This window comes from Fringilla coelebs, assembly GCF_963513975.1.
Source record: "Fringilla coelebs genome assembly, chromosome: 25".
Taxonomy (NCBI): Eukaryota; Metazoa; Chordata; class Aves; order Passeriformes; family Fringillidae; genus Fringilla; species Fringilla coelebs.
The window spans coordinates 4,284,302-4,308,253 of record NC_140051.1 but is presented as its reverse complement, the minus strand read 5'-3'; the positions used below and the strand labels follow the sequence as shown (position 1 = coordinate 4,308,253).

General features: G+C 50.6%; 2 protein-coding genes across 3 annotated transcripts in view; one reads left to right on the top strand and one right to left on the bottom strand.

Moving 5' to 3' along the window:
• The window catches only part of JAM3 (junctional adhesion molecule 3), a 132,959-nt gene that overhangs the window by 13,807 nt on the left and 95,200 nt on the right, over nucleotides 1–23,952 (top strand). The window contains exons 2-9 of one of the 2 annotated variants that reach the window (XR_014616742.1): nucleotides 11,015–11,080; nucleotides 11,862–11,975; nucleotides 12,804–12,956; nucleotides 13,754–13,950; nucleotides 14,217–14,316; nucleotides 14,645–14,774; nucleotides 16,080–16,134; nucleotides 16,743–17,114. Coding sequence is in view for 1 of the 2 variants with exons in the window: in XM_084221487.1 (XP_084077613.1) it covers nucleotides 11,015–11,080; nucleotides 11,862–11,975; nucleotides 12,804–12,956; nucleotides 13,754–13,950; nucleotides 14,217–14,316; nucleotides 14,645–14,774; nucleotides 16,080–16,134; nucleotides 16,743–16,778 (851 nt within the window). In the remaining variant the exon portion in view is untranslated. Of the gene's footprint in view, nucleotides 1–11,014; nucleotides 11,081–11,861; nucleotides 11,976–12,803; nucleotides 12,957–13,753; nucleotides 13,951–14,216; nucleotides 14,317–14,644; nucleotides 14,775–16,079; nucleotides 16,135–16,742; nucleotides 19,209–23,952 lie in introns of those variants that run through there. The other variant, XM_084221487.1, reaches the window with a different exon arrangement.
• NCAPD3 (non-SMC condensin II complex subunit D3) overlaps nucleotides 20,670–23,952 on the bottom strand; it is a gene marked incomplete at its 5' end in the record, with an annotated part of 36,706 nt that continues 33,423 nt past the window's right edge. The window contains 3 exons of the mRNA XM_084221534.1: nucleotides 20,670–20,829; nucleotides 21,684–21,744; nucleotides 21,855–21,929. Of these exons, the coding sequence (XP_084077660.1) occupies nucleotides 20,721–20,829; nucleotides 21,684–21,744; nucleotides 21,855–21,929 (245 nt within the window). The 3' untranslated portion in view covers nucleotides 20,670–20,720. The remainder of the gene's footprint in view (nucleotides 20,830–21,683; nucleotides 21,745–21,854; nucleotides 21,930–23,952) is intronic.

Genomic DNA, 23,952 nt, shown 5'->3' with positions numbered 1-23,952 from the left:
TGCGAGGGGAAGCACACTCATCCGTGAAACGCTGGCACTGGGATTTCACAGGAGCCTCAGAGGTTAAGTGCCATGTGCTGGAATGCACACATGAAGGTCAGGAGAGAAATCCAGGGCTCCTGGGATTCCTGCAGGGCTGGGGGAAGCTTTTTGCAGGCAGCTCTTGCCACAGGCCTTGTGCAGCATCTGTGTGCTGTCTGGGCTCCTGCTGCCCTGGCCCCAGTTGTTGCAGCATGGCCATGAGGAGGGCAGAGCCACGCTGTGCCAGGTTTGGTGTCACCTGGGAAGCCTCAGAGCGGCGCAGGTGAGCTCAGCCCTGTCCTACAGCTGCCAGGTTCTGTGAGCTGAGCATCCCCAGCCCTGCCTGTCCTCTCCCCCTGCCAGAGCAGGGCTTGAGCACAGGTTTTGAGCAGAGCTGGAAACGTGGCACCGAGGCTCGGAGCAGCCAAGAGCCCAGCTTGCTCCTCTGTGTCAGGGCTGGCTTCTGTGCTGCTGTGGGGAGTGCAAATATGTTCCCAATCTGTTTGCTTCGCTGACATGGCTCCAAGACACACAGGGAGCAGACACACTGCCCAAGAAGGGGCCATTGTTACAGGGACCTTCCTGACTTCATCCCCAGCATCCACAGAGCTCAGTGCTCCCGGGTGCCCCAGCCTGAGCTGCACATTAGCACAGACAAGGCAGGGGTTTGCTCCTGCTTTACTCAATTTGTCCATCCGTGTGCCCTGATCTGGCCCTTTGATTTCTGTGCTGATCTCTGGCAGGCAGGTATTAATTCAAGCTGTAGATAAAAGCAGTTCTGAGCGTTGCCTCCCTGAGAAGCAGCCCAGACATCGAGTGACACATTGCTAATTGCAGCCAGGCAGACAGATAGCAGTGCTGGAGGCTGAGCAGCCAGGAGCCAGGGGCTGGCGTGCTGATGGACAGGTTGGGGTTTTGGCCAAGGAAGAATGAAGGCCCCAAGAAAAGCAGAGAAGAGGAAGGGAGTTACCTCATTTGTTTTCAGCAGGGTTGTCCTCTGAGAGGTATTTCCTTAAGCTTTATACAGTCCGAATTTAGTCGCAACTTTTATGAACAATAAAGGCTTCCATGGTTTCCCTCGGAGGAACTGGAACGAATCCAAATAGATTTTAGTCCTGAGAAGCAGATCCTGTTATTAATGTCAGCCTAATCATTTCTTTCCATCTCCTTCCCACCTTTCTTGCCATTCATGCTTCTAAAGCCTCCGGGCAAGTTACCAAGTCCCATCTACCCCTTTGAGCTGTTCCTGACTTTAGAGCCTCCCCTGGCTTTTTGAGGGCATTTCATATGCCTGCCCCAGGCTGGAGTGGAGACTGTCCCGTGCCTCAGGAGAGAGCTGGCAGTGTGACACACGAAGCCCAGGGATGGCAGGGCAGTGGCACAGAGCTGAGCTGGACCAGGGGCCAGCACGTGCTGCTGTGCCTGTGTCTCCCTGGGAAAAGGGCCCCTGACCAGCGCTCCACTGGGAGCATTCGGCTGAGAAAATTCTCTGCTAAAAATAGCAGCAGATGATGTTTAAGGAGAAAAACAAGGCAGGGTCTGGGAGAAGTTGGTTCCCAGATATGTGGCTAATTCAACTCCCCCAGGACAAGTAATCTTTTAACCCCCTCTGTGCCACTGTTAAACAGCCTTGCCCTGCTCCGGAATCCAGGCTGGGGTGAGCCAGGATGGGTTTTGTCCTCTTTGCTCTGACACAGCATTACTCCCTTCCCTCTCCCCCTGCTCATTTATGCTGGCATCTTCCTAATAGCTCTGTGTGTCATGCTTTTCATCTTTATCTGTCTGTGACTTCACTTGGGCTCCCTTTAATTCCCCGGTGCACTTCCTAAGAAAATAATCTCCCCTGAACCCTGCGGCGCTTCTCCCCGCGCAGGTTGGCAGCCTGTGCTTGCTCAGGCTGATGTTAACAAGGGAAGTCTTTGCAGATCTGCTCCTGTGATCCAGGGCTGCCCCTAAAATCACATCTCTGAGCCTGCACGCAGCTCGTCGAGTGCCTTTCCCCCCTTGTGGGGCTGCGTCCTTTGTTCTGACGGATTCGCTGCAAAGCTTCAAAGCTGCCTGGCGGAGGCCGGCCGCGGTTCTCCCGCCTGGAATGACGGCAGAGGGATCTCTGTGAGCTCTTGGTGTGCTCACAGGCAGCTGGGGATGTTCCCTGGGTGCCTGCAGCAGGCTCCTGCAGCGTTCATTTGTGCGTGTTTCGCCGGCGCGTTAGCGAGACAATTGCGGTTGGTACCCGGGGCTGGAATTATACGCACGCGGGGAAGGAAAAAAAGGCAAAAATTACACTGTAAAATTGGAGGAAATGTTCTTAAAACGAGAGCTGCTTTCAGTCTTGTCATAAATGATTTCTCTGTGTGCTTGCTCACGCCCTCTCCTGTTCCCTTCTCCAGCCTACTCCCGGCTCTTGGCTCGGATGACTGCTGCTCTCTTCCCAACTCCCATTTTCCACAGGAAGATGACATGGTTGGTCTTCAATAAGCAGAACCTCGGATCCGTGTTTTGCTGGTCAAGCCTCTAGGCTGGAGGAGAAGGGAGGATCAGGAGATTAGAGTCACAGACAGAGGAATAGAGGATTATAGGCTAAACCCCTGCAAGTCTCTGTATTGATGGTTGGGACACAGCCAGACACTAAGGAGCACTGCAAAGCCTGGTGCTGATAGCATATCCGCTTATGTCCTGTCTTTGCATTGCAGGCAGCTTCTGAGATGTGTGTCCTCATCAAAAGCCAGGGTCAGGCAGGTACCAAGCATCCCAGCTCCCAGGGAAGTCAAATACCTGCTGAGATCAAGTCTGTGCCTCGGCTGGCGCTCAGCCTGGAAAACGTCACCGTGGCTTCTGAGATCCTCAGCAATCCTTGAGTCAAATTCCCACACGAGCCAAAAATAAAGGAACTTGCCCCTTTTCCCGCTGCAGTTCATTCCCTCTCCCTGACACTGGCCATAGATCCCTGTCACATCTCACTGACCCCACTCTGCCCTGGATTTCATCCCTCAGCATCTGTCTGCTGCCAGGAGAGTCCTGCTGGGAGGAAGGGAGAGGACAGCAGGAACACCATTGCCCCTGGCTTTTGTGGTAGTTATCTGCTGGTTCCCTCCCACTTTGCACTAATTTGGTACCAGCATCTGCCACTTTGGGGAGGAAGGGGACTTGCTGAAGTGAGAAATAACGTAGGATGTGCCTGCATGGCAGCTCCTGGGGCTGGCTGAGGAAACAATGGAAGGCAAGTGGGAATAGGCAGGAAGGGTTGGTTTCAAATCTGCCCAGTGCAAAAGTTCCCACTGCTCTGCAGGGCTCACCATCTCTGTTCCTGGGATTTGCTGCTGCAAGGCATTCTCATCTGGTAAACAGGTCACAGAGTGGCATATCCACTGCTGCCTGAGATAGCGTATGCCTTTGCTCTTCCTGGGATTTCCATTCCTCATTTTTTTCCTCCAGTGAACTGGAACTGTACATCCTTACTGAGTACAGGGGATGCTGAATGTGGAGGGACTGAGGCTCAGCAGAGGAATGTGCAGCTCTTGGGCAGGTGGAAATGATGGGGGGAAACTCTGCACAGGAGACCCTCAGCTCCCTCGGGGTGCCAGGGGCCTGGCCAGCTGCGTCCCCCAAACAGAGGTGGGGATGAGCTGCCCTCCTGGGATCCCCTCATCCCCATTTCATTTCCCTGGTGTTGGCTATGAGCCAGCCCAATGTGAAGGTGTAATTAGGCTGCCCATTTGTTGATGAAAATGGCAAGACCAGCACTGAGCGCATCCTGGCTGCTTCGATGCATTCCTGGCCAAGTGATCCAGGATTTCTCCTCTGTTGTTTTGCCAAAACCTTGTTGCAGCTGTAAGGAGAAGCTCTCCTGCCTCAGAACCACACAGCAAGGCCAGCTGCCCCTGTTTTTCCCTCCTGGAGACTCAGCCTAAGACTGGAAGCCCAAAGCATCTGTGAGGGGCTTGACCCCAGAGGCCACCAGCGAGGCAAAGAAGTGATCTGGGCAGGACTGAATCCCCTGGCAGAAGCTCCATGCCCTATTCCCTGTTGCTCACACAAGGGAAATGAGACTTTCAGTTCAGCTTCAGGTTTGTTGAGAAGGAAGAAGCAATTCAGGAATGCCGGGAATGGTAGTAACAGCTTTCCTGTTCATGTTTCCTTTCTGTTCCCCCTCCACTACCCTTCATCCCTGATTTTGAGGGGCAAATTCCAACTCTTTCCATCTTCTCTCTGAGCTGAAGTTGGCCTGAAGTAAATTCCAGAAAGAGATGCAATCTGACATGCTGGAAGCTCTCGAGCCCTTGCTGCTTCCATCCTAATCTCTTTAAGTATTGGGTATTAGTCATCCACACAAATATTGCACGTACAGCCAGTCCTCTCCAGGAGAGGAGCCAGAGCCCAGGGGATGAGCTTGGAAAGCAGCAGAGCTAGGCCCAGATTAAGATGTTGGGCAAGGTTTATACAGCCACATCTGCAGGGTATTAAATGAAATATAAATGTCCATTTCCTCCTTGCTGGCGGCAGAGTGGGGGTCCCTTTGTGGGGCTGGTGCCTCCAGCCAGCTCTGTTGGGACAGAGGAAACCCCATTTTAATAAAATGGGGTCATTTCTCTGAAGGTGCTGATCTGCAGGAACTTAGCATCTCGTCTCTGCCCACGCTGCAATGCCACAGCAAGCAAAGGTTGTGAAACTCTGAGCTGCAAGAGCCCTGATCAGATGGTGGTTTGAGACAGTCTGTCTGCAGCTGCAGCCCAGTGTGATGAAACCAGGCTGGGGGAAACCATCAGAAAGCTCTGTGTGGTCTTCCCAGGCAACACCTTTGCTTCCCTGCCTGCCTAGAAGACAGGAGGAGCGTTTGGCTGCAGAAGGAGCTGCTTTGCAGAGAGGCTTTTGACCTAAGAGGGTTCCAAATCTCCTTGAGAGCAACCTGTTCCCCTCCTCAGGGTGGGTGTGCTTTGCTGTCTGGTTAGGAGGTAGAACAGTAAATCCTCCTGTCCAAAAGGGAAAAGAAAAAAAAAAAAAAGAAAAGAAAAACAAAGAAGAAAAGAAGGAGGAGGAAAGAAAAAACTAAAAAAGAAAAAGAAAAGGAAGAGAAAAGCCTGTGTGCGTGGCTTGGGTGCTAATGAGCCCTCTCTGCAGCAAATGCAGTCAGGTCTTTAAGGTCCCAGTTTAAGTCAGGAGATTTAAATCAGGAGATTTAAACAGGTTTAAGATTTCATTCCAGAACTGCACGTACCCTGTTTGAAGTCAGGCATCTCCTCACCTTCTGTACTGGTGAGGAGGAAGAAAGTGAATTAAGGGCAAAATCCCAAGTTCTTACACCTCCAGATGAATGCAAACACCCGGTGGTGTTCCACACAGCTCCGTCCTGCGGGGTCCTGCTGCTGCTGGGACCACCAGAGACCCCCTCAGCACCAGCATTTCCCAAGAGAGTGCCACGAGTGAGCTCCCTAAGAGAGGAGGAGAGCAAAGCCCAGAGACACGTGGGTGCTCTGTAAGGCTGCATTTGCCTCCTCTGGGTTCATTCTGCCTCCTGCTCCCTGCCCAGGCGGGCACATCTCTGTTGGGAGGTGTCTGTCGGGGAGCTGGCACCCTTTTAGCTGAGCAGTAAAAGCCATGCATCTTAAAATAAGGCATGCTGGTTGATGATAGCTGGTAAAAATAAAGCCTTACTCGCACAAGCAGCTATAACAGCACAGAGGATTTACGACTGAGTGGGTTTTTTCCAGGGTGGGCTGGCCACAGTCTGGTGATGGCCTTTTTATAACTGTTATCAGCTCCCACACAGACCAGGTCCATCTGTTACTTAATTTGAACGGAGACACTCCTAAGCTTTTGTTCACTAATCTCTCGCTGCACACTGACATTGTTCTCCAGCAGGGCAGCCCACCCCGGAGTCAAGGCTGAGCTCAGAGAGGTGCCATGGAAAAATGGCATTAAAAAAGGCATGTGGCTGGCTTGAGTCACTGGGCAAACACGGCCCATCACCTGCCTGCTCCCTCCTGTCAGCCTGACACTGAGGGGCCAGAGCAAACACAGCACCAGCTCCTTGGGCTGCAGGAAAGGAGTGGAAGTTAAGACTGAGTGCTACAAAACATTTATTCACCCTTTACAAATCCAGTCTTTATCTGTCACAAGTACATTTGTCATTCTTGAAGTTCCACAGAAAGAGATTTGGACAAAGAAAGCCCAAAAATCTTCACCAAACAGTGCCTAAGGCACTGTGGTGTCTCATTGCTGTGCCACGCTGTGTTGTCTGTCCTGCACCACCTGGCACAAGTCTGATTGTGGAATTGCAAGGAGACGCGCTGGGAATAGAGAAGAGGGGGGATAAAGAGCCTGCAGCACTGGGAGACAAAAGGATGGATATTTCCAGGCAGATGGTCAGAGGCTCCTGAAAGGGCTTATGGTGATTTCCTCAAAATAAGCTGAGGGCAGGAACACAGCCTTCCCTCTCCTGTCTCACCCAGTCCAGCTCTGCATGGCTCCCTCTGCTCTTCCTCTGGAGGTTTCCCACACATTTCCCAGGCAGCTTCCTCCCTGCTGCACACCCCCCTCGAGAGGCAGGGCCAGCCCTGGGGCCAGCCTGGCTGCCCTGCCCAGCTCCCCTGGGCTGCTCTGTGCCAGGGCTGTGCTGTCCTTGTCACCTCTGCTACCAGCACCAAGGAGGGAGGGATGGATGGATGGTTGGATGGATGGATGGATGGATGGATGGATGGATGGTTGGATGGATGGATGATGGATGGATGGATGGATGGATGGATGGATGGATGGATGGATGGATGGAGGGATGGAGGGATGGATGGATGGATGGATGGATGGATGGATGGATGGATGGATGGATGGATGGATGGATGGATGGATCCATGGATGGATCCATGGATGGATCCATGGATGGATCCATGGATGGATGGATGGATGCTCCCAGGGTACCTCCAGACGGTAGTCCTGAGGCTGCTGACATGCAGAGGGTTCAGCTAACATGTTTGAACACCCCACAACGTATCCCTCACTCCTGCTGCACCAAGTACCCACCCAGAAGGCAGAGGTGGTTAACAAGGCGTGTGGTTTATCACAGCGTTCCCACATGGCTTAGGCATTCTTTGAATTGCAAATCCAGCAAGGGCTTGGTGATGATGGACACCTCGAGCAGGGAATATTTTTGTTGCTTTGGTGGGCAGGTGTTTAAATGCAGCTGCGTGGTTTTGTACTGCCTGTGCCTGACGGTGCATTGACTAAAATTACTGTATCAGATAACATCGAGCGAGGCTGCGGCACAGGATGCTGCCACCAGCTTCTCCCAAACTCTCTCCTGGTCATCCTCTCACTTTCCCTATAACACAATACCTCACCTCCTCTTCAAATTTCTGCCTAGAGCTTTCAAGCAGACATTGGGATGGAAGGAGATGGAAGGTCAGGCTTGGCTTTGAACAGTAGAAAGGAGATTTAACACACAGAGTCGCCTATAAAGCTGCTTTTTTTTCTTCAGTATAGCATTTTAAAATGATTCAGATACCATGAGTCACAGTAACAAGCATGGGCTGGATCTCTTTAGCTGAAAAAAAGAAGTGCCATAGGAATATGCTATAGACTTCAGTGGCTTGTCCTGGATTCTATTTTGGAGAACTGATGACATTTGGGATTCAACCATATGTCTGGCTGAGTCTGAAGCACATAGAGAGCTGGTAGGTTCTCAGAGGGGTAGAACATACAGATCTGGTAGGATTTGGGATTTTGCAGCCTTTGGAGACCTGGTGGGAACTGGGAGCTGCAGCACATATGGATCTGGTGGGGATTCAGGGATGTGGCACATACGGCTGTGGTGGGAGCCTGTGCTGTGGCACACATGGACAGGGAATGCAGTTCCAGCTGTTCTCCAAACCCTGGCTGCTGGGGCCTTTGAAGTGAGATTTACATAACACAAACCCTTTGCTGCTTGTTTGTGCTGGGCTGGAAGGAGCCTAAAGGAACACCTTTTAGAAGATTATTAAGCACTAATGATGATTTAACACGAAACAAAACAAACAAACAACTCTTGCCAGCAGAGCAAGGTTCTAGAAAGGCATTCCTCTCTTGCTGTACAGTCTGTATGGTCAGCTCAGGTTTTTGTTTTGCTTTGCTGTCACCTTCTTTTAATTTAGAACATGCTACTTGCAGTATTCTGCCACACAGAGGGGAATAAATCTGCCTTAGCAGTGATTTAAGCAGCCACATTGATCTCTGCCCACGGTCAATACATGTAATAATGTCAGAACCTCTCACACAGTCTCCAAGGACTCAGCTTCTGTCTAAAATTTGTTGTCATCCTGCTTTGTGCCCGAGGGATAGACCTGAATCTCTTGTGTTTAGTGGGTGAGAAAAAGCCTGCTGTGAGCAGTTTCTGGGAAATGAGATGAGGCTGGAGTCTGATGGAGTCCCACCGTCCTGCAGTGAATATTTCTGGAGCCATAACTCCCTCGGAGCTACACAGTTCTGTGGTTTTGTTGTCCCCACCTTCAGCTGAACAGATTTTCTAACTACAGCAGATGTAGGACTGTTGCCATGTCTATTTGATGGGACAGCATTTTTCCAGAAAAAGATATTGTGCAAGCAAGAATCTGAAACAAAACTAAAACTGGTCCAGAGCAGGAGGCCAGCCAGCATCCCCTCAGATCAGCTGAGTGCTCAGGACTGGGCTCTCAATTCAGTTCTTGGTTCCAGAAACAGCAGAGGCACTCAAATAAATGCTGTGTTTCACTGTTGTTGGAAACATGTCCGAAGATTCCAAAAGGATTTTCCCAAAATTGGGGAATTTGTCTGTGGGGGATTGGCAGCTTCCCATGCTCTGGGGTCTGCTGGGGTCAGTGGGATCTGTTCATGCTCCTGAGGATGGGAGCCCCACACAGAACACCTGGAGCATCAGGGGGCTTTCTACAAGGTGTCAGGACAAGGGGGAATGGATTCCAGCTGACAGGACAGATTGGATATTAGGACAAATTCCTCCCTGAGAGGGTGGGCAGGCCCTGGCACAGGGTGCCCAGAGAAGCTGTGGCTGCCCCTGGATCAGAAGTGTTCAAGGCCAGGCTGGAGCAACCTGGGATAGTGAAGGTGTCCCTGGCCATGGCAGGGTGGGACTGGAGGGTCTTTAAAGTCCCTTCCAACCCAGATCAATCCATGATTCCACGAGGAAAAGAGGGAAGGGAAGGCACTGGCATTGCCTGGCACAATTCCCTGCTTTCAGGGGGTAGGTCTGGAAGCAGCATCTCTTATGAAAATGTACTCTGCTTCAAAACAGCCTTGCAGAAATTACTGCTTAGACCAGCTCCTGCCTGGAGAGAAGCAAAGTGCAGAGCTCTGTCAGCTCAGTTCAGTATTGGATTTCTCCCAAAGGCTGCATGACCGTCTCCAGTGCAGAAGGGGGAAGGGTGGAAAAGTCCTGCTAGGAGCAGTTTTGGCTGGGCCAGCTATTAGTTAGCATCAGCTGGTGGCTTTTGTGTGAGAAACAATGATTTTGGACACAAAGGCAGCTTTCTAAACCCTGCCAAACTCCAGCTCTCCCTGGTGGTCTTTGGGGTACCAGCACTGGGGCTCCCAGGGAAGTGTCAGCATTTAACAAATGAGGGGCAGGAACCAGCAGGGAACATTTCATCATTTCTGGAAGGGTTTTAGGTGTTGAAGCCCTTGAGCTTTCAGTGGGAGTGACTTTGCAGCTCTTGGGTGTTTCTCAGGCTGCTGCCTTGCCACTCCACCAGAGGGATGTTGTCCCTGCCCTGTCAATCTCTGCCCAAAAGCTTTCCCCCCTGAAAGCCAGCACAGGAATTTCCAGCTGTGTCGTGATGCTGGAGAGCATTTCTTTATCCACATCTCCCTTCAGCTGCCTTCTCTGCTTTCTATCCATGATTGTTATGGCTTTTTACTCCTAACCTTCAGCCACATGTCCCTGAGGCAGTGCTTTCAGTCATTTTTAAGCTGCTGTTTGATCAGTGGGCATCTCCCTTAGATTTCCACAAACTTCTGGTGGGATTTGTCACAGCAGAGCTGCTCATGTGACTACAGCAGGCCCCTGCAGATGAATATTTTGGCACTGATTGGAGCATGGATCCTCCTCTTGGAGGGGCTTTGGAGCCTGGTTTGGAGACACCACGGTGTGCCTGAGAGAAGGAGAGCCAGAACACCCAGCTCCAGAATATCCTGTCTGCTTCTCTCTCCTCTTTCAGGGAAATCCCTGCTTGTTTCCCTCTCCCTCTGGAGAGTTGTTGGTGAATTTGGCATCCAGCAGAGCGAGACTGCTGTTGATGCCTGCTCTGGTGGGGTGCACAGCAGAAGGGACACAAAAGGCAGATTTTTCAAACTAAAGGAATATGCAAAAGGGGGAAGCTGGCTGGATTAATTGGGAACACTTTGGTGCTCAGAGGAAGGGAACAAGCAGGTTTGTGTTGTAAGGAGCCTCACAGCGTTGCATGGCTGAGCTTCCTCCCCAGTGTGGGTCTGGCTGGGGCTCTACCCAAAGAGCTGAGCTGTTTTCTCCTGATTCACAGTCCTCTTGTGATTTACTGCCTCACATTTTACTTTACCACACTTGCAGTATTTGCCAATGTAATCAGCATTTGCTTGAGGCCAGGCCTGGCCCATTCCATCTCCCAGGAACTGACCAGATCTCTGGAGATTGCTCTGCTTCCTGTCTTCTGGCCATCAAGTTAATTTTCAAAACAAAACTTTCACTCCTGCATTAGCACAGTTCCTTTCCCATCTAAATAAGCACAAGGAAATGGCTCGTGCTGGCACTGCCTTTGTGCCATTATGTTAATCCTCCTCTTTAATTGCTACTTCTAACAATTATATTTTCCTGTATTTACACCACAGCTCCTAAATAAACTCAGTCCTGCTGGAGCTGTGCTGGTAGGCAGGAAGAGGTTTTGTCTGGGGAAGTCACTCCTCAGAGCTGGCCAGGATGATTTCTCAGCAGGCAGCCTGTTCCTAGCTGGGTGACTTATGAGCTGTGCTATTTCTTATTACCTTCTGTTTGTTTTTCCAGGCTGCAGACTCTTGGCTGTGGAGCTGACATCCAGCAACACCAAGCCCGTGGTGCAGGAATTCCAAAGTGAGTGCTGCCTGTGCTGCATCAGGCCAAACAATGCAGGAAAATTTGGCTTATTGCTCACTGGTTCCTTAGGGCCACGAGGGCCTGGGATTCAGAGGAGTGCCTGAGAATGTGTCTCTATCTCCCTGTTTTAAATGGTTTATTGAGGTCCTCTGCAAGCCACTGGCATTGCAAAGTCTCTGCCTAAGTGCTTTTTTGAACTGGGGCCCAAAAGAAGCAAAATAATGCAATTAATACACAGAGAGAGAAATTTATATTTTCTCTTGGCCCTCCTACAGACGTGCCTGGGACACTGGGAAGGCTCCTGTCACCCTGCTGGGGTGCCCAGTTCTGCAGGGGAGATGGGATGCCGGGGCCAGCTGCAAAGGGGACAGGGTTGGCTGGGTTTGTCCCCAGGAGCTGCTGTCCCAGCCCATCCCCAGGCACTGCCAGGGAGATGCTGCAGCCCTGGCTCACGGCGTGGCTCTGCTCAGCAGCAGGACAGGGCTGAGGGCTCACTCTGACTAAAGGTTTTGTTTGCCATAAGCCCCAGCCTGCAGAGAACAGGGTGTTCATTTCTCTCCATAGCTGATATCTGTTGGACTATTATTTTTGCTGGCCAAAATCCATCTTCCAATAGCTCCTGGAACCCAGCAGCGTTTCTGTTTGCGAGGCAGATGAAAGGGAAGGCTCTGCTTTGTGGGCAGCATCCCCTAATAAAACACTGAGTGAGAGTGCTCAGAGCAGAGCAAAAACACAGCTGCTTCCTATTAATCTGGATTGCCTCCATTTCTCCTGCTAGGTGTGGAGCTGTCCTGCATCATTAAATCCACAGTGACGCCAGATCCCAGAATCGAGTGGAAGAAAATCCGAGATGGAGAAACCTCTTATGTGTTTTTTGACAACAAAATGCAGGGTATGAAGATTCCTTGTTCTCAGATTTCCAAAGCAGCTTTCCAAACAGATTTCAGAAACAGCACAATGGGGAACAAACAAGGCTGTGAAAGGCAGGAGCTCTGGCTGGCTGGCTGCTTTCTTCTGGAACAGTTGAAGTGCAGGATGGAGAGGGAGCAGGATGTTTTTTCCTCCCTGCCTCATTACTGACAGCTCACAGTAGGGAGCCACAGGGAGCTGGAGCGAGATCCTGCCTAGGAGGTACTTTTTGGGGAAGAAAGGAATGATGCAGCTTCCCTTCTGTGGGTCCCATGGCCACTGGGTGTCTGAGCTCTCAGGAGCAGGCACTGAGCCCCCCAGGCTTTCCATAGAACATCTGAGGGCTCCACCTGCACCCCAGCAGGGGTCTGTGGTCCAGCTGCCAGTGCTCTCTGCTGAGGCTGCACAGGGATTTGCAGCATCCTGGGAGCATTAGAAGCAGCCTCTCTGGCTTGACAGGAGAACTCCAGTGCCAGGAGGGCTTAACTCCATCTGGAATTACTCCAGCACTTCAGATGGGACCGAGAGCCACATCCAAATGAATCTTCCAAAGGAGGCAAGGCCTGAGGCTGCCTGGGAAGTTCAATTTTGCCACAGTTTTTGAGGTTTGGAGTGATGCTTTCCAGTTCATCCTCTTACATGGTTGGCAGCTTTGGTTTCCTTTGGGGTTTTCAAGCATCGAGTTCCTTTGACTCTGGAAAAGAGTCTGAGATCAACCACTTCATTTATACACCCAAAACGAGTCTGCTTTTCGGTCTTGAGTCATTAGTCTTGATTCCCCTGCTGTTTCCCTCTCTTTCCCGTGTGTCAGGAGACTTTGTGACTCGGGCAGAGATCCTGAGCAGGACGTCCCTGGTGATTAAGAACACCACGAGGATGGACACGGCCACGTACCGCTGCGAGGTGGCCGCGCCCTCCGACACCAAAACCATCGACGAGATCAACATCCAGCTGACAGTCCAAGGTACAGCCAGGGGCCTGCTGAGGCAGGCAGGAGCCTCCCCTGAAATGGAAAATGTAAACCCCCTCCCTCTGAATTGTCATAAATTTGAAATTAAGGCAGGCAAAGATGTGGGAGCAGGAATAACAGTTCTTTAATAGGGAAGGAAATAAAAGGATAAAATAATCAATGCAGTGAACTAAACCAACACTGCCAGAGCCAGAGCACAGCCTGACACCCTGTGGGTCAGGGTGCTGCAGCAGGGCCATTGGAATTGTGGCTCAGCCCTCCTGCAGTGCCAGGGGTGGTTCTGCTGGAGCAGGGATCCTGGAGAAAGGTGCAGTCTGCCTCTGGAGATCCAGGGGCAGAGGCAGCTGCTGCTCCTCTGGGAATGCAGTGGGAAGCTGTGCTGGTGTTCCAGAATCTCAGATTATATCCAGGTAGGAATGCTTGGCTCCTCCCTCTGGGCTCACATCTCCCAGTGGGATGCTGTAGCTCTTATCAGCCATGCAGTGACATTCCATAGCCTGTTATCAGCAGGTGTCCCACCAGAGGGAGGAGTGGGTGTGGAAGAGACAAGGAAAAACTGCCCCCTGAACAGAAGAGAATTGCCATCCAGATGGCAAATAGAACACAATTTGCTTGGCAATCCAGGACACAATCCCACAGCCTCTGCAAGGGAACACAAAGGGCTGTGGGCATCTCCAAACTGTGCCACTCTGGGAGGTTTAAAACCAGCTGGGAATAATGGGAAATTTGAATGGTTTTGCCTAAGAAAGCAGAGAATTTTAGTGCCACTCACTGGTTTGTGTCTCCCGCAGTGAAACCCATGACTCCCAGATGCTCTGTGCCTAAAGCTGTCCCTGTTGGCAAGTCAGCCTCTCTCCACTGCCATGAGAATGAAGGTTTCCCCAAGTCCACCTACAGCTGGTACCGCAACAGCGAGCCTCTGTCAGCCGACAGCAAATCCAAACCCCACAACTCCTCCTACACCCTGAACCCTGCCACAGGCACTCTGGTAATGCCTGACACACCTGATCAAGACTTGTTTGGCTGGACAGGTTATCTTTAAGGCTGCTTGTAAATTCAGAAAAACATTGCTTGGCTTTCAAGGAATGAATGATTTGAAGAGGGTGAGGTGTGCCGGGGTCTGGGCGAGCTGGGAGAGGGAGGATTGATGGGAGAAGATCTCAGCAGAGATGCATTTTTATACACGTTTTTATACCCTCACAGTGCCTTGTTTCTCATGTCACATCCCTTCCCTTGTCCCTTTTCCCTCCCCAGGTTTTCCATGCAGTGCACAAAGGTGACACAGGTCGTTACTCCTGCATAGCAACAAACGAGGCTGGCTTTGCCAAGTGTGAGGAGCAGGAGATGGAAGTCTGTGAGTGGCTCTCCACAGAGTTTTCATCAATGCTGGCTGATTTATCACCATAAATAAATTGCCATCACCATCAGGATTGGGGGGGGGGACATCCTACACCCTTAAGTCTTCCCTGCTTTCTCATAGCCCCAAACATAAGGAGATAAAAATAATCTGAAAACGCAGGGGAACATCAGATTGTGAACAGATTTAATCTTGAAGTCAGGGACTCATTAGTTCTCGATGAACTATTGCTTAAAAGACTTGAGAGATGGCACTTCAGTGTGTGTGAAGCTGGAACGTGGCTGCTGCCCTGAAGAAACCCTGAGCTGGTGTCTCTCTTTGGCAGATGACCTCAATATTGGTGGGATAATCGGGGGAGTCCTGGTGGTCCTTGCAGTCCTGGTGCTCATCACTCTTGGGATCTGCTGTGCCTACAGAAGGGGATACTTTGCAAATGGCAAAGAGAGTGGGGAAAGGTAAGCTGGGCTTCTTGGACAGCTCCCTGCGCCCTCAGGCAGCATGGAGGAGTCTGAAGGGTGCCAAAAATTAGTGGCTAAAAGGAATTTCAGTTCCTAATTCCCCACCAAAGTCCTCAGGCCAAGCCAGTCCCTGAGGCATCCAATGCTCTGCTGTAAAACCTGCAGCATCCAGGCTGATTTCATGGAATCATCACAGAGTGAATGGGGACCTTAAAGACCATCCAGCTCCACCCCTGCCACTGACAGAGACATTTTTCACCAGACCAGGCTGCTCAGAGCTCCATCCAGCCTGGCCTTGGCCACTTCCAGGAATGGATGGCATTTTCCTAAGGGACAGCTGTGGTGTGGATGAGAGCTGTGCTCTGATATCCACCCTCATCCTTTGCATGGAAAGGGGGCCCAGCACAATTCAATGCCTGCAGGTGTTTGTCCAGCAGCTCCTGTGCTGTTGGCATAACGAGGGCCATGGTTTAATGATCTCAGCTCGCTGCCTAATTAGTCTGAAGCATCAGGATATGCATAGGGAATGGATGCAGCAGAGCAGGCTCTCCACAGAAAGTCTCACTAGTTGTGAGGACCTAAATTTGGGATGAAAAACAGCCGCTCTGGAGCGCACATGAAAATGTTAAAAACAACAGCATTAGCATCAGAGACAAGCCTCGATGTCCTCACAGAGTCTGGAGAGGAGATAATATATGCAAAGCCAAGATTCTCACCAGATAGATTTGTTCTGTGCTAAATGTTGCTTTTCAGCACAAGTCCTGTCTTGTTTTTCTCATTGGTTTCGTTTGTTTTTCAGAAAAGGCTCTAAATATGCCATTTAAATGCAGCTGAGGGTTGGCATACACTGGACTTGACAGTCTTGTATAAATCCTGAGTTCCTGTGGGATTGCAAACAAGTGGTGCTTCCTTGTAACTAAGAAAAATGCTGAAGGCTTCTGGCAGTGAAGGATTAAAATGAACTTTATAATTGCCACAGGAAACAGAGCAGGAGGCACAGAAAGGCAGTGACAGACACCAAAGCAGGAAAGCCCAGGAAAGAATCAGTTTATCTCTTTGCAGAGTTCTAGGGAAACACACAGCAATGTTTTCACCCTGTGCCGAAGGGGAATTTAGACAAAATCCCAGTCATGGTAAACGATGGAATAAACACAGACCTCTCATTTGAGAAACAAACTGGGTTTCTCTCTGCTTGCTTCTCACTCAGCTCCTCCTCCTCATTTCCATCTTTCCCAGCACCTCCCCTCCAAAACCCTGCAGGCTTCCTGTCCCAGAAATGAGATTTTTTCCCCTTTCTTTCAGCTACAAGACTCCAGCAAAGCCTGATGGCGTTAACTATATCCGGACAGATGATGAGGTAACAACAAATGCTTTGCATTTCCATCTCTGGCAGGAGAGGAAGAGGGTGGGCAGAGGATGAGGTGCTGGGAGGGCCCACAGCCTTTGGGAGAGTGGGCTCCACTCCTTAGCAGGGCTGGGGAACAGAGGGAAAACAGAAGGGTGAAGCTGAGTCATTTCCTTGGAAATGATGAAGAGTTGAAGTTGCCTGAAGTGACTGATGCCAGGAGCTATCAGAGGCAGCTCTGCTCTGAGTTAGCTCATGGCCTGACCCCCTCAGGATGAGTTTCATTGGATTAAGTGGGCAGGACGTGATGCTTCTACGAGAGAATTTGCATTTTGGGATTTGAGTAGATCACTGAGCTTAAAAGCAGAAAAAGCCTCTCCCATCAGCAGAGATACCAGTGAGGGAATGAGAAAGTCCCTGCCACGCCTGGGTGTGTGAGGAGGATGAGGGGAGGAGCGCCTGGCCAGTGGAACTGGTGCCTCCCTCTCCTTCCCAGTGGGAAATGGGAGCTGCCTGGGCATGGTTACACAGCTTGGATCCACCTTTTGGGGGCAGCAGGAACAGAAAGCTGCCTGGAAAGCTGCTGGATCCTTCCTACATCCCAAACTGTTTCATTGCAGGGCGACTTCAGACACAAGTCTTCATTTGTCATCTAAGACGCCAAAAGGAAATTGCAAACCAGCAAAAGCAAGTGTGAAAATACCTCCTCCAGGAACTCAAAGCAAGAGCAAAAGATTAATTAAGTGCGCTTGGAAGAGTTTGGAACACACAAGAACTCGATAGCTAGCTATCTGTATATCTTTTTTTTCTTTGCCAAAGTTTAAGTAACTCCTCACTGCCCAACTCGAGCCTCCCCTGCCTCTGGAGTTACCAAGAGGATCACCCAAACCTGTCCTTGGACTGAGGAAAGGTTTCAGTCCTTCCCAAGAGACTGGGCTGTGTGAAGTTTGTGGAATTGCCTTCTCTTTGTGCTGCAGGGACACGGCCACAATGTGCAGGGGCACAGCGTTAGGGAAACCTGTAGTAGACATGAGCAGTACTGTGTTACCAGTAGACAAAAAAAGGTGCTGACACAGCAGTAGATGGACTGCAGAGAGTGAGATTTGGGGGATTTCCTCCCAGCAGCTCATTGCCCAGGCCTGGCTGGTGACATTTCCACATCTGTGATTGTCTTGTGCTTGGCTCTGACTGCTCAGGTGCACGGGGGGGATTCTGTGCCCAGCCAACAGTGACAGTGAAACCCCCACTAATGCCCTCAGCCCTTCTGGAACCATCCCCAAATGCTGTTGTATTTCACAGGAGCCCCAGGGCAGGGCACTGCCTCTGCCCCCTGCCTGGCAGGGCTCCTGCACCCAGGTAACCCCTGGTTCTAATCTGCACAAAGCAGGCTTGGCTCCTGCGTCCTTCCGTGGGGAAAGAGGCTTAGAGGGGAGGCAGAGAACCAGTGCTAAGACATCCCTTTCAGGAAAATTAAAGCCAAATAATTTCCTGGGCTAAGATTGCCATAAAAGGTACTGAGAGATCCTCCAGCTTTTTTTACCTTCTCCGTTTATTTTGTAAAACCCCACCTTCTAAATTTTTTGCAAAGATCTATTTTGATTACTTCAGAAAAGGTAACATTTCTATTTAAAAGTGTAAATATGTGATGCCAGCAGTGTTTGAGTAACTGAGCTATTTTTTTACTGTTGAAGCTACAGGAGAGGAGCTCACACGTTGCTATACTGTGGCACTGTCGGAGCATATCAGTATTAGTGCAAAGTGTAACAAAAAGCTGCAGGTGGAACAGCATCTCTTTCCTCTTCAGCCAGCTTCAGCCATTTCCTTGTCACAAGAGGTCTTACCAGACACAGAACAGAGTCACTCAGGGATAGTTTTTGTAAATTTATGGCAGGAGCTATCAACTTTTTTATATGAAAAAAAAAAATTTCTTGCCGGTGACCAACACTTTGTTTTTGTTGTTGCAAGAAATAGCCAGGATGGCTTTTGGATTCAGTTCCAAAGAGGTGACAGAGTGACTTCAGTGTTTGCTGCCCCTCTGCAAGTTCCCTAAAGCACTAACACAGTGTGACAGCTACAGCAGCTTGGCAGGTTTAAACCCCATGGCCAAGGCCACTGTTTCTGGGGTTGGGAAAGCAAAAGCTCAACACAAAAGCACTTTTACAGTGTCAGCTGAAATTATTCTCTAGATGGTAAAGGAAAAAAAAAATAAAAGCAAAACCAACCAAATTTGGTTCTCTTGGCTTTAGAGAGAATGATGGGGAACATGTGTTTCCCAAAATATCCATGTTGATAGTGTTGAACAGCATTGGGTGAGACCAGGCTGCAAGATGTGGATGCAACACTAGGACTGTGCTGTGGTTTAGGAAGTTTTTTAATGTAGCAGAATTTAGTGTTCTTGTATTTCCAATATAAATTGAGTTGTCTTAACTTTTCCTGTATACAGTATTTTGGATACTTGACAATTTGGACTGTCAGTGTTATTTTTTCGTGTTCTGCTTTACTCTGCTTTGTCTCCTAGAGCCCTCGCTGGACATGCCATTGCTGCATTTGTTCCACTCAAACCAAGCATTGCCACTTGTCCCTTTGCCAGGGGAAGCAAAGACAGGGATGGGGCAGCCCCAGCCAGGTGTTCTCTGTGTAACTCACACATCACCACTGCTATTCTGCAGCTCCTCCCTGGTTACCTTCTAAATGCCAGCTCCTCATCCAAGCCACCCAGTGCTGAGTGCTGCCTCTAATTGTTCTGACATTCCTTTGCACCCTCTGGGCATCCACTGCTTCTCCTCTGTGCTGCTTTCAGGGTGCCTGCAATAAAGGAGAGAGAGGAAAGGGTAGCTCTGGGAGCACAATCTGCAGTCCCAGCCTTCGTGTGACAAACCAGCAGAGCTAGGAATCCAAACTTCATTTTTTTTTTTTTCCCCAGTTCTAAAATGCACAGTGGCATCTCTAACGAGAGAAAAGGGGGAGAGGATCCCCCCCACCCAGCTCGTGAGGGCTGATGGATGGAATTCATTGTATCATTGTGAATAATATTCAGGTTTGTACTAATGTATTACCTTTAACTTTGCCAAGAATGTTTTACATAAATACCAAGCTATAAAGCATTCTTGTAGGGGTTTTTGTTTGGGCTTGGTGGTGGTTTTCAAACAGCCAAATTATGGGAAGCTCCTGTTTTCAATTCAGTGAAATAAGGGAAAGTCTCTCCTGTCAGAGCACTCACAGTGGATGGAGGTGACAAAGTCCAGGGCTGTTTATCAGTTTATTCTTGGACATTTGTTCCTGGTTCTTCTCTAGAGAAGACAGGTTAAAACTCATGGGGCCCATTTCAGATACTGCTCGAGGACAAAACTAAAAGTAGGAAATAAATGATCCCAATTTACCCTTCAGAGTGGTTAAATAATAGCTGAAGGCAGGAGAGAAGGTACAGAAATAAATGGTTCGGCCATAGCTTCAGCCAAAGCCATCCCATACATCCTCTGTTCTCTGACTTTGATTCTGGGAATAAAGGTTAACCTCACTTGAAGGGTTCTCTGATCTTCAAAAGAGAGTAGGGAAAGTGGAGGCAAATGTTGGGATTCCAGTGCAGGAGCAAAGTGCCTCTGTTTCCCCTCCTGCAGCAAATCCTGCTCCTCTGAGTTAGACAAACCAGCAGGAATAAAACAGATCCCAGCTCCAAGTTCCAATGAAATCTAGGCCATGAGCTCTGTGATAAAAGTGAACAATAGAAAAACTTCAGTGAGGTGCACGTGGCCATCAGGGAGACTCAGGAAGGGTCAGACCTACCCAGGGTGTTTATGATAAACAAGGCACTTACCCCCTTGTCTGAGTCACTCATACCCTGCTTGCAGTCAAGTCAAAGTCTCTATTTAAAAGCTGCTGGCCCAACATTAATTGAACTGAGGGCCCAAGAAACCAATGATGTGGTAGAAGAGACTGAGAAGCTGTAGAAATCTACAGGGAAGAAAAATCATTTCTCTGTCAGCTGAAGAAAAGGGGAGACGCCGTGGGTGGAATTAATTCTGCAACCATTTATTTTCATCAAATGCTAATAGCTGGAAATAACACAGTTCAAGAATGGAAATATTCCATATAAAAAGAACATTAAGGCTGTTCATACACACAGGAGTTTGCACAACAAATAAGAGGTGATGTAGCGTGCAATTACCAGATTTAGGGGTGTGGCAGTGACAAGCTGTTTCACCTTTTTTCAAATTAAAGCAACTCTATTATATAACCAAGAGGGACAATGAGGGATTGGGTGAGTAAACCCAGCCACTCACTGCCCTGCAAGCTGTGATAAATGAATTTATTGCCAAGCTTGTGGAGACGATATGCCCTTACTTTTCCAAATGGACAAATTACACATCCAGAGAGTGAAAAGCCACCCTCCTGTCACCCTGCAGCTCTGAGCCCTGCAGTGGGCTCTGTGAAGAGCAGCCCTTTCACCCCATCCCTGCGCTCTGCAGGCTTTGCCCGTCTCCAGGACAGGTCTGGGGAAAGCCAGCTCAGAGCAGGATGTGCATTCACACCCATTTCTGATCCCGGAGGGCAGGGGCAGTTCCAGGAGCCTGCTGGCTCTGCGCAGCACTGGGGCAGGCTCAGGTGTCTGCCCTCGGGGTGGCTCTGCGCTGTGAGCGCCGCAGGGGCCCTGGCTGGCTGCTCCTCCGGGCTGGGGACTCCACCTTCCACTCCCGAGGCCGGCAGGGGCTGCAGGAAGGAAGCACAACAGCCCTGCATTTCCAAGCCCTTGGCCAGCCCCTCTGCCTGCCCTGGCTGCTCCAGCCCCTCTCTGCCTGCCCTGGCTGCTCCAGCCCCTCTCTCTGCCTGTTCCAGCCCCTCTCTCCCTGCCTGCAGTGCCTGTTCCAGCCCCTCTCTCTCTCTCCCTGCACTGGCTGCTCCAGCCCCTCTCTGCCTGCCTGCACTGCCTACTCCAGCCCCTCTCTCTGCCTGTTCCAGCCCCTCTCCCTGCCTGCACTGCCTGTTCCAACCCCTCTCTGCCTCCAGTGGCTGCCCCAGCACCTCTCTCTCTCTCCCTGCAGTGGTTGCTCCATCCCTCTTTCTCCCAGCAGTGGCTGCTCCAGTCCTTCTCCCTGCCTGTTCCAGCCCCTCCTTGTCCCTGCAGTGCCTGTTCCAGCCCCTCTTTCTCTCTCTCTGCCTCCAGTGGCTGCCCCAGCACCTCTGTCTCTGCCTGCAGTGGATGCCCCAGCCCCTCTCCCTGCCTGTTCCATCCCCTCTTTCTCCCTGCAGTGGATGCTCCAGCCCCTCTCTCCCAGCCTGTTCCATCCCCTCTTTCTCCCTGCAGTGGATGCCCCAGCCCCTCTCCCTGCCTGTTCCAGCCCCTCTTTCTCCCTGCAGTGGATGTTCCATCCCCTCTTTCTCCCTGCAGTGGATGTCCCAGCCCCTCTCTCCTTGCCTGTTCCAGCCCCTCTTTCTCCCTGCAGTGGATGTTCCATCCCCTCTTTCTCCCTGCAGTGGATGTTCCATCCCCTCTTTCTCCCTGCAGTGGATGTCCCAGCCCCTCTCTCCCTGCAGTGCCTGCCCCAGCCCCGTGCTGCACTCACGGTTTCTCCGGCGATGTCAGACAGATGATATCCCTTGGCCCATCCTCAGCTTCTTTCTTCACTGCAAGCAATACATGTATTTTCATATTTTACAAAATGCCACAGATTTTGGTCATTTGGGGTTGTTTTTCCTTCCCCTCCTCTCAAATAAAAATGCCAGGGATGACTTGCCTGGAGCCGAACGGGGTGTGTGCATCAGGCTGATGTAACTGACCCCAGCACCAAAAGTCACCTCGTTAATGGTCTCTGGAAAAAAAAAAAATTTAAAAATCACATATTAGCAGCCTGTGACATGGCCAGAGGGCAAGGCACGCTGCTGGGCCATACTCAAGTGTCACAGAGTGAGCAAATCCAGTTAATTGCAAACACACATATCTATCTCTTCCTCCCAGACCTCAGGGTCTCCCATCCAGCCTCAAACCTCTGAGCTGAGTCAGATGAGCACATCACCTCCCAATCCCAGCCCCACAGCCTCCCTGGCTGGAGGAAATCAGGGTGGCACCTCGGTCCTGTGCCCCTGCCCTGCCTGGCAGGCACAGCACCCCTTGCCCTGAAGCTCTGCCACCTCTCCCAGCAGGAGAACATGTCCCACCCAGCACATCCCACCCAGAGCAGTTGCTCCCCTTACTCAAGGCAGATCTGGAAACTGCCAAAGGCCCTGGAGAGCCACTCTGTGAGGAGCTGCCTGCAGCCAGACAAGAGGAATCACTTGACAGGGGAGCTAGGTAGAATTGAGCTTGCCTGAATAGGCCCTGGTTGTCAGCTGTCTCTTTCCTGTCATTTATCTCAGGAGAGATGTCACAATATTCAGATTTTACTTAACTCAACGCTCTGTTTTATGCTCATGTTTCCCAGAACCTTTCACAAGGAATTAAGGTAGGAAGTGCTTTATAGGGCAGGAGTTGGAAACTCAGCTAAAAGGACTTCACAGCTGAGCTGGGTTTGCTCTTTAACTCCTGCCCCGTCCTGGAAGGGAATCACTGAAGCTTAGAGCAGAAATCAAACTTGCTCCATCTGCCTTAGCTCTGCCCTGCATCTCCCAGGACTGACCTGTGCCAGTGACTCTGTGCAGTGTGGCCTGAAGGAGTTACCTTGGTAAGGAGACATTAATGGGGAAGGAAGGGAAGGAAATGGCAAAGATTAAATAGAAAAGAAATGGGGGAAAATTAGGGGGAAAATGAGGAACTAGGGCTTCCCTTGCAGTGTGCTTATCTCCACAGTGTGTTTATGTACAATCCCCCTCTCCCAGCTCCTCTGAAGCTGCTCCCACAGCACCAGGCAGGAGCTGAGGAGCCCCAAAGACAGAAGGGAGGAGAGAACACAGCCAGAACAGCTGAGCGAGGCAGCAAGAGGGGACAGCTGCTCCCAACTTCTCAAGTACAAACCTGTTTACAAAGAACTGCATCTCCAGTAGTCTCAGAATGATACACCAGAGGAATAAAATGTTTTATTCTGGTTGTCTATCAGCCTGTGCCTCCATACAGATGGCTCAACACACGCTGACTGAAGTGATGCTCCTGCTCTGTACAGTTTGTCTCCCTGCTGAAGGACACATGCTGCCTCGAAGCAAAGCAGGAATTCAGCTCCAGCACCACTGCAGATTAACATTTTCCCTCCTTTTCCACCATATGGTGCTTTAAGAGCAACAGCCGTGCAAGCTTCCAGGAGACCACAGCACTCAAAGAATCCTGCTCTCTAAAAACTCTTCTTGCACAAAACCCCACTTCATTTTTTATTTTGCCTGTTGCTCAGGCAAAGAGAAACACTGAGGCAACAAGTGCAGCCCAGCACACAGGGAAGGAAGGGCAGGATCAGATTTTCCAGTGGCTGCTCAGGGCTGTCAGGGGTTTGCAGTGTGGCTCTCTGTGTCAGGGGCACTGCCACAGCTCCCTGGGGATTCCAGAACCTTCCCAAAGGAGCCCCCAAACCTAAGGAAAGCTGTCAGTCAGTCCCACAGCTCCCTGGGGATTCCAGAACCTTCCCAAAGCAGCCCCCCCAAACCTAAGGAAAGCTGAGCTGGCACAAACTCACACCTGCAGCTCTCTCAATTCTCTGCACCTCACAGCACAACAGAGATGATCTAAAGGAGCTCAGCAGCAAGTGGATGGAAAAGAAGGGGATCTGCTGCTGGAACTCAGAGAGCATTCCAGCAGAACTGTCCCTGCAGGGCTCAGCTGCAGTGCACACCAGCAAAGACTCCCAGTTTGTGCACTGGACACTCCTCTCTGTGCAGTAACCAAACCACATCACCCCTTCCCCAGCTCTGAGT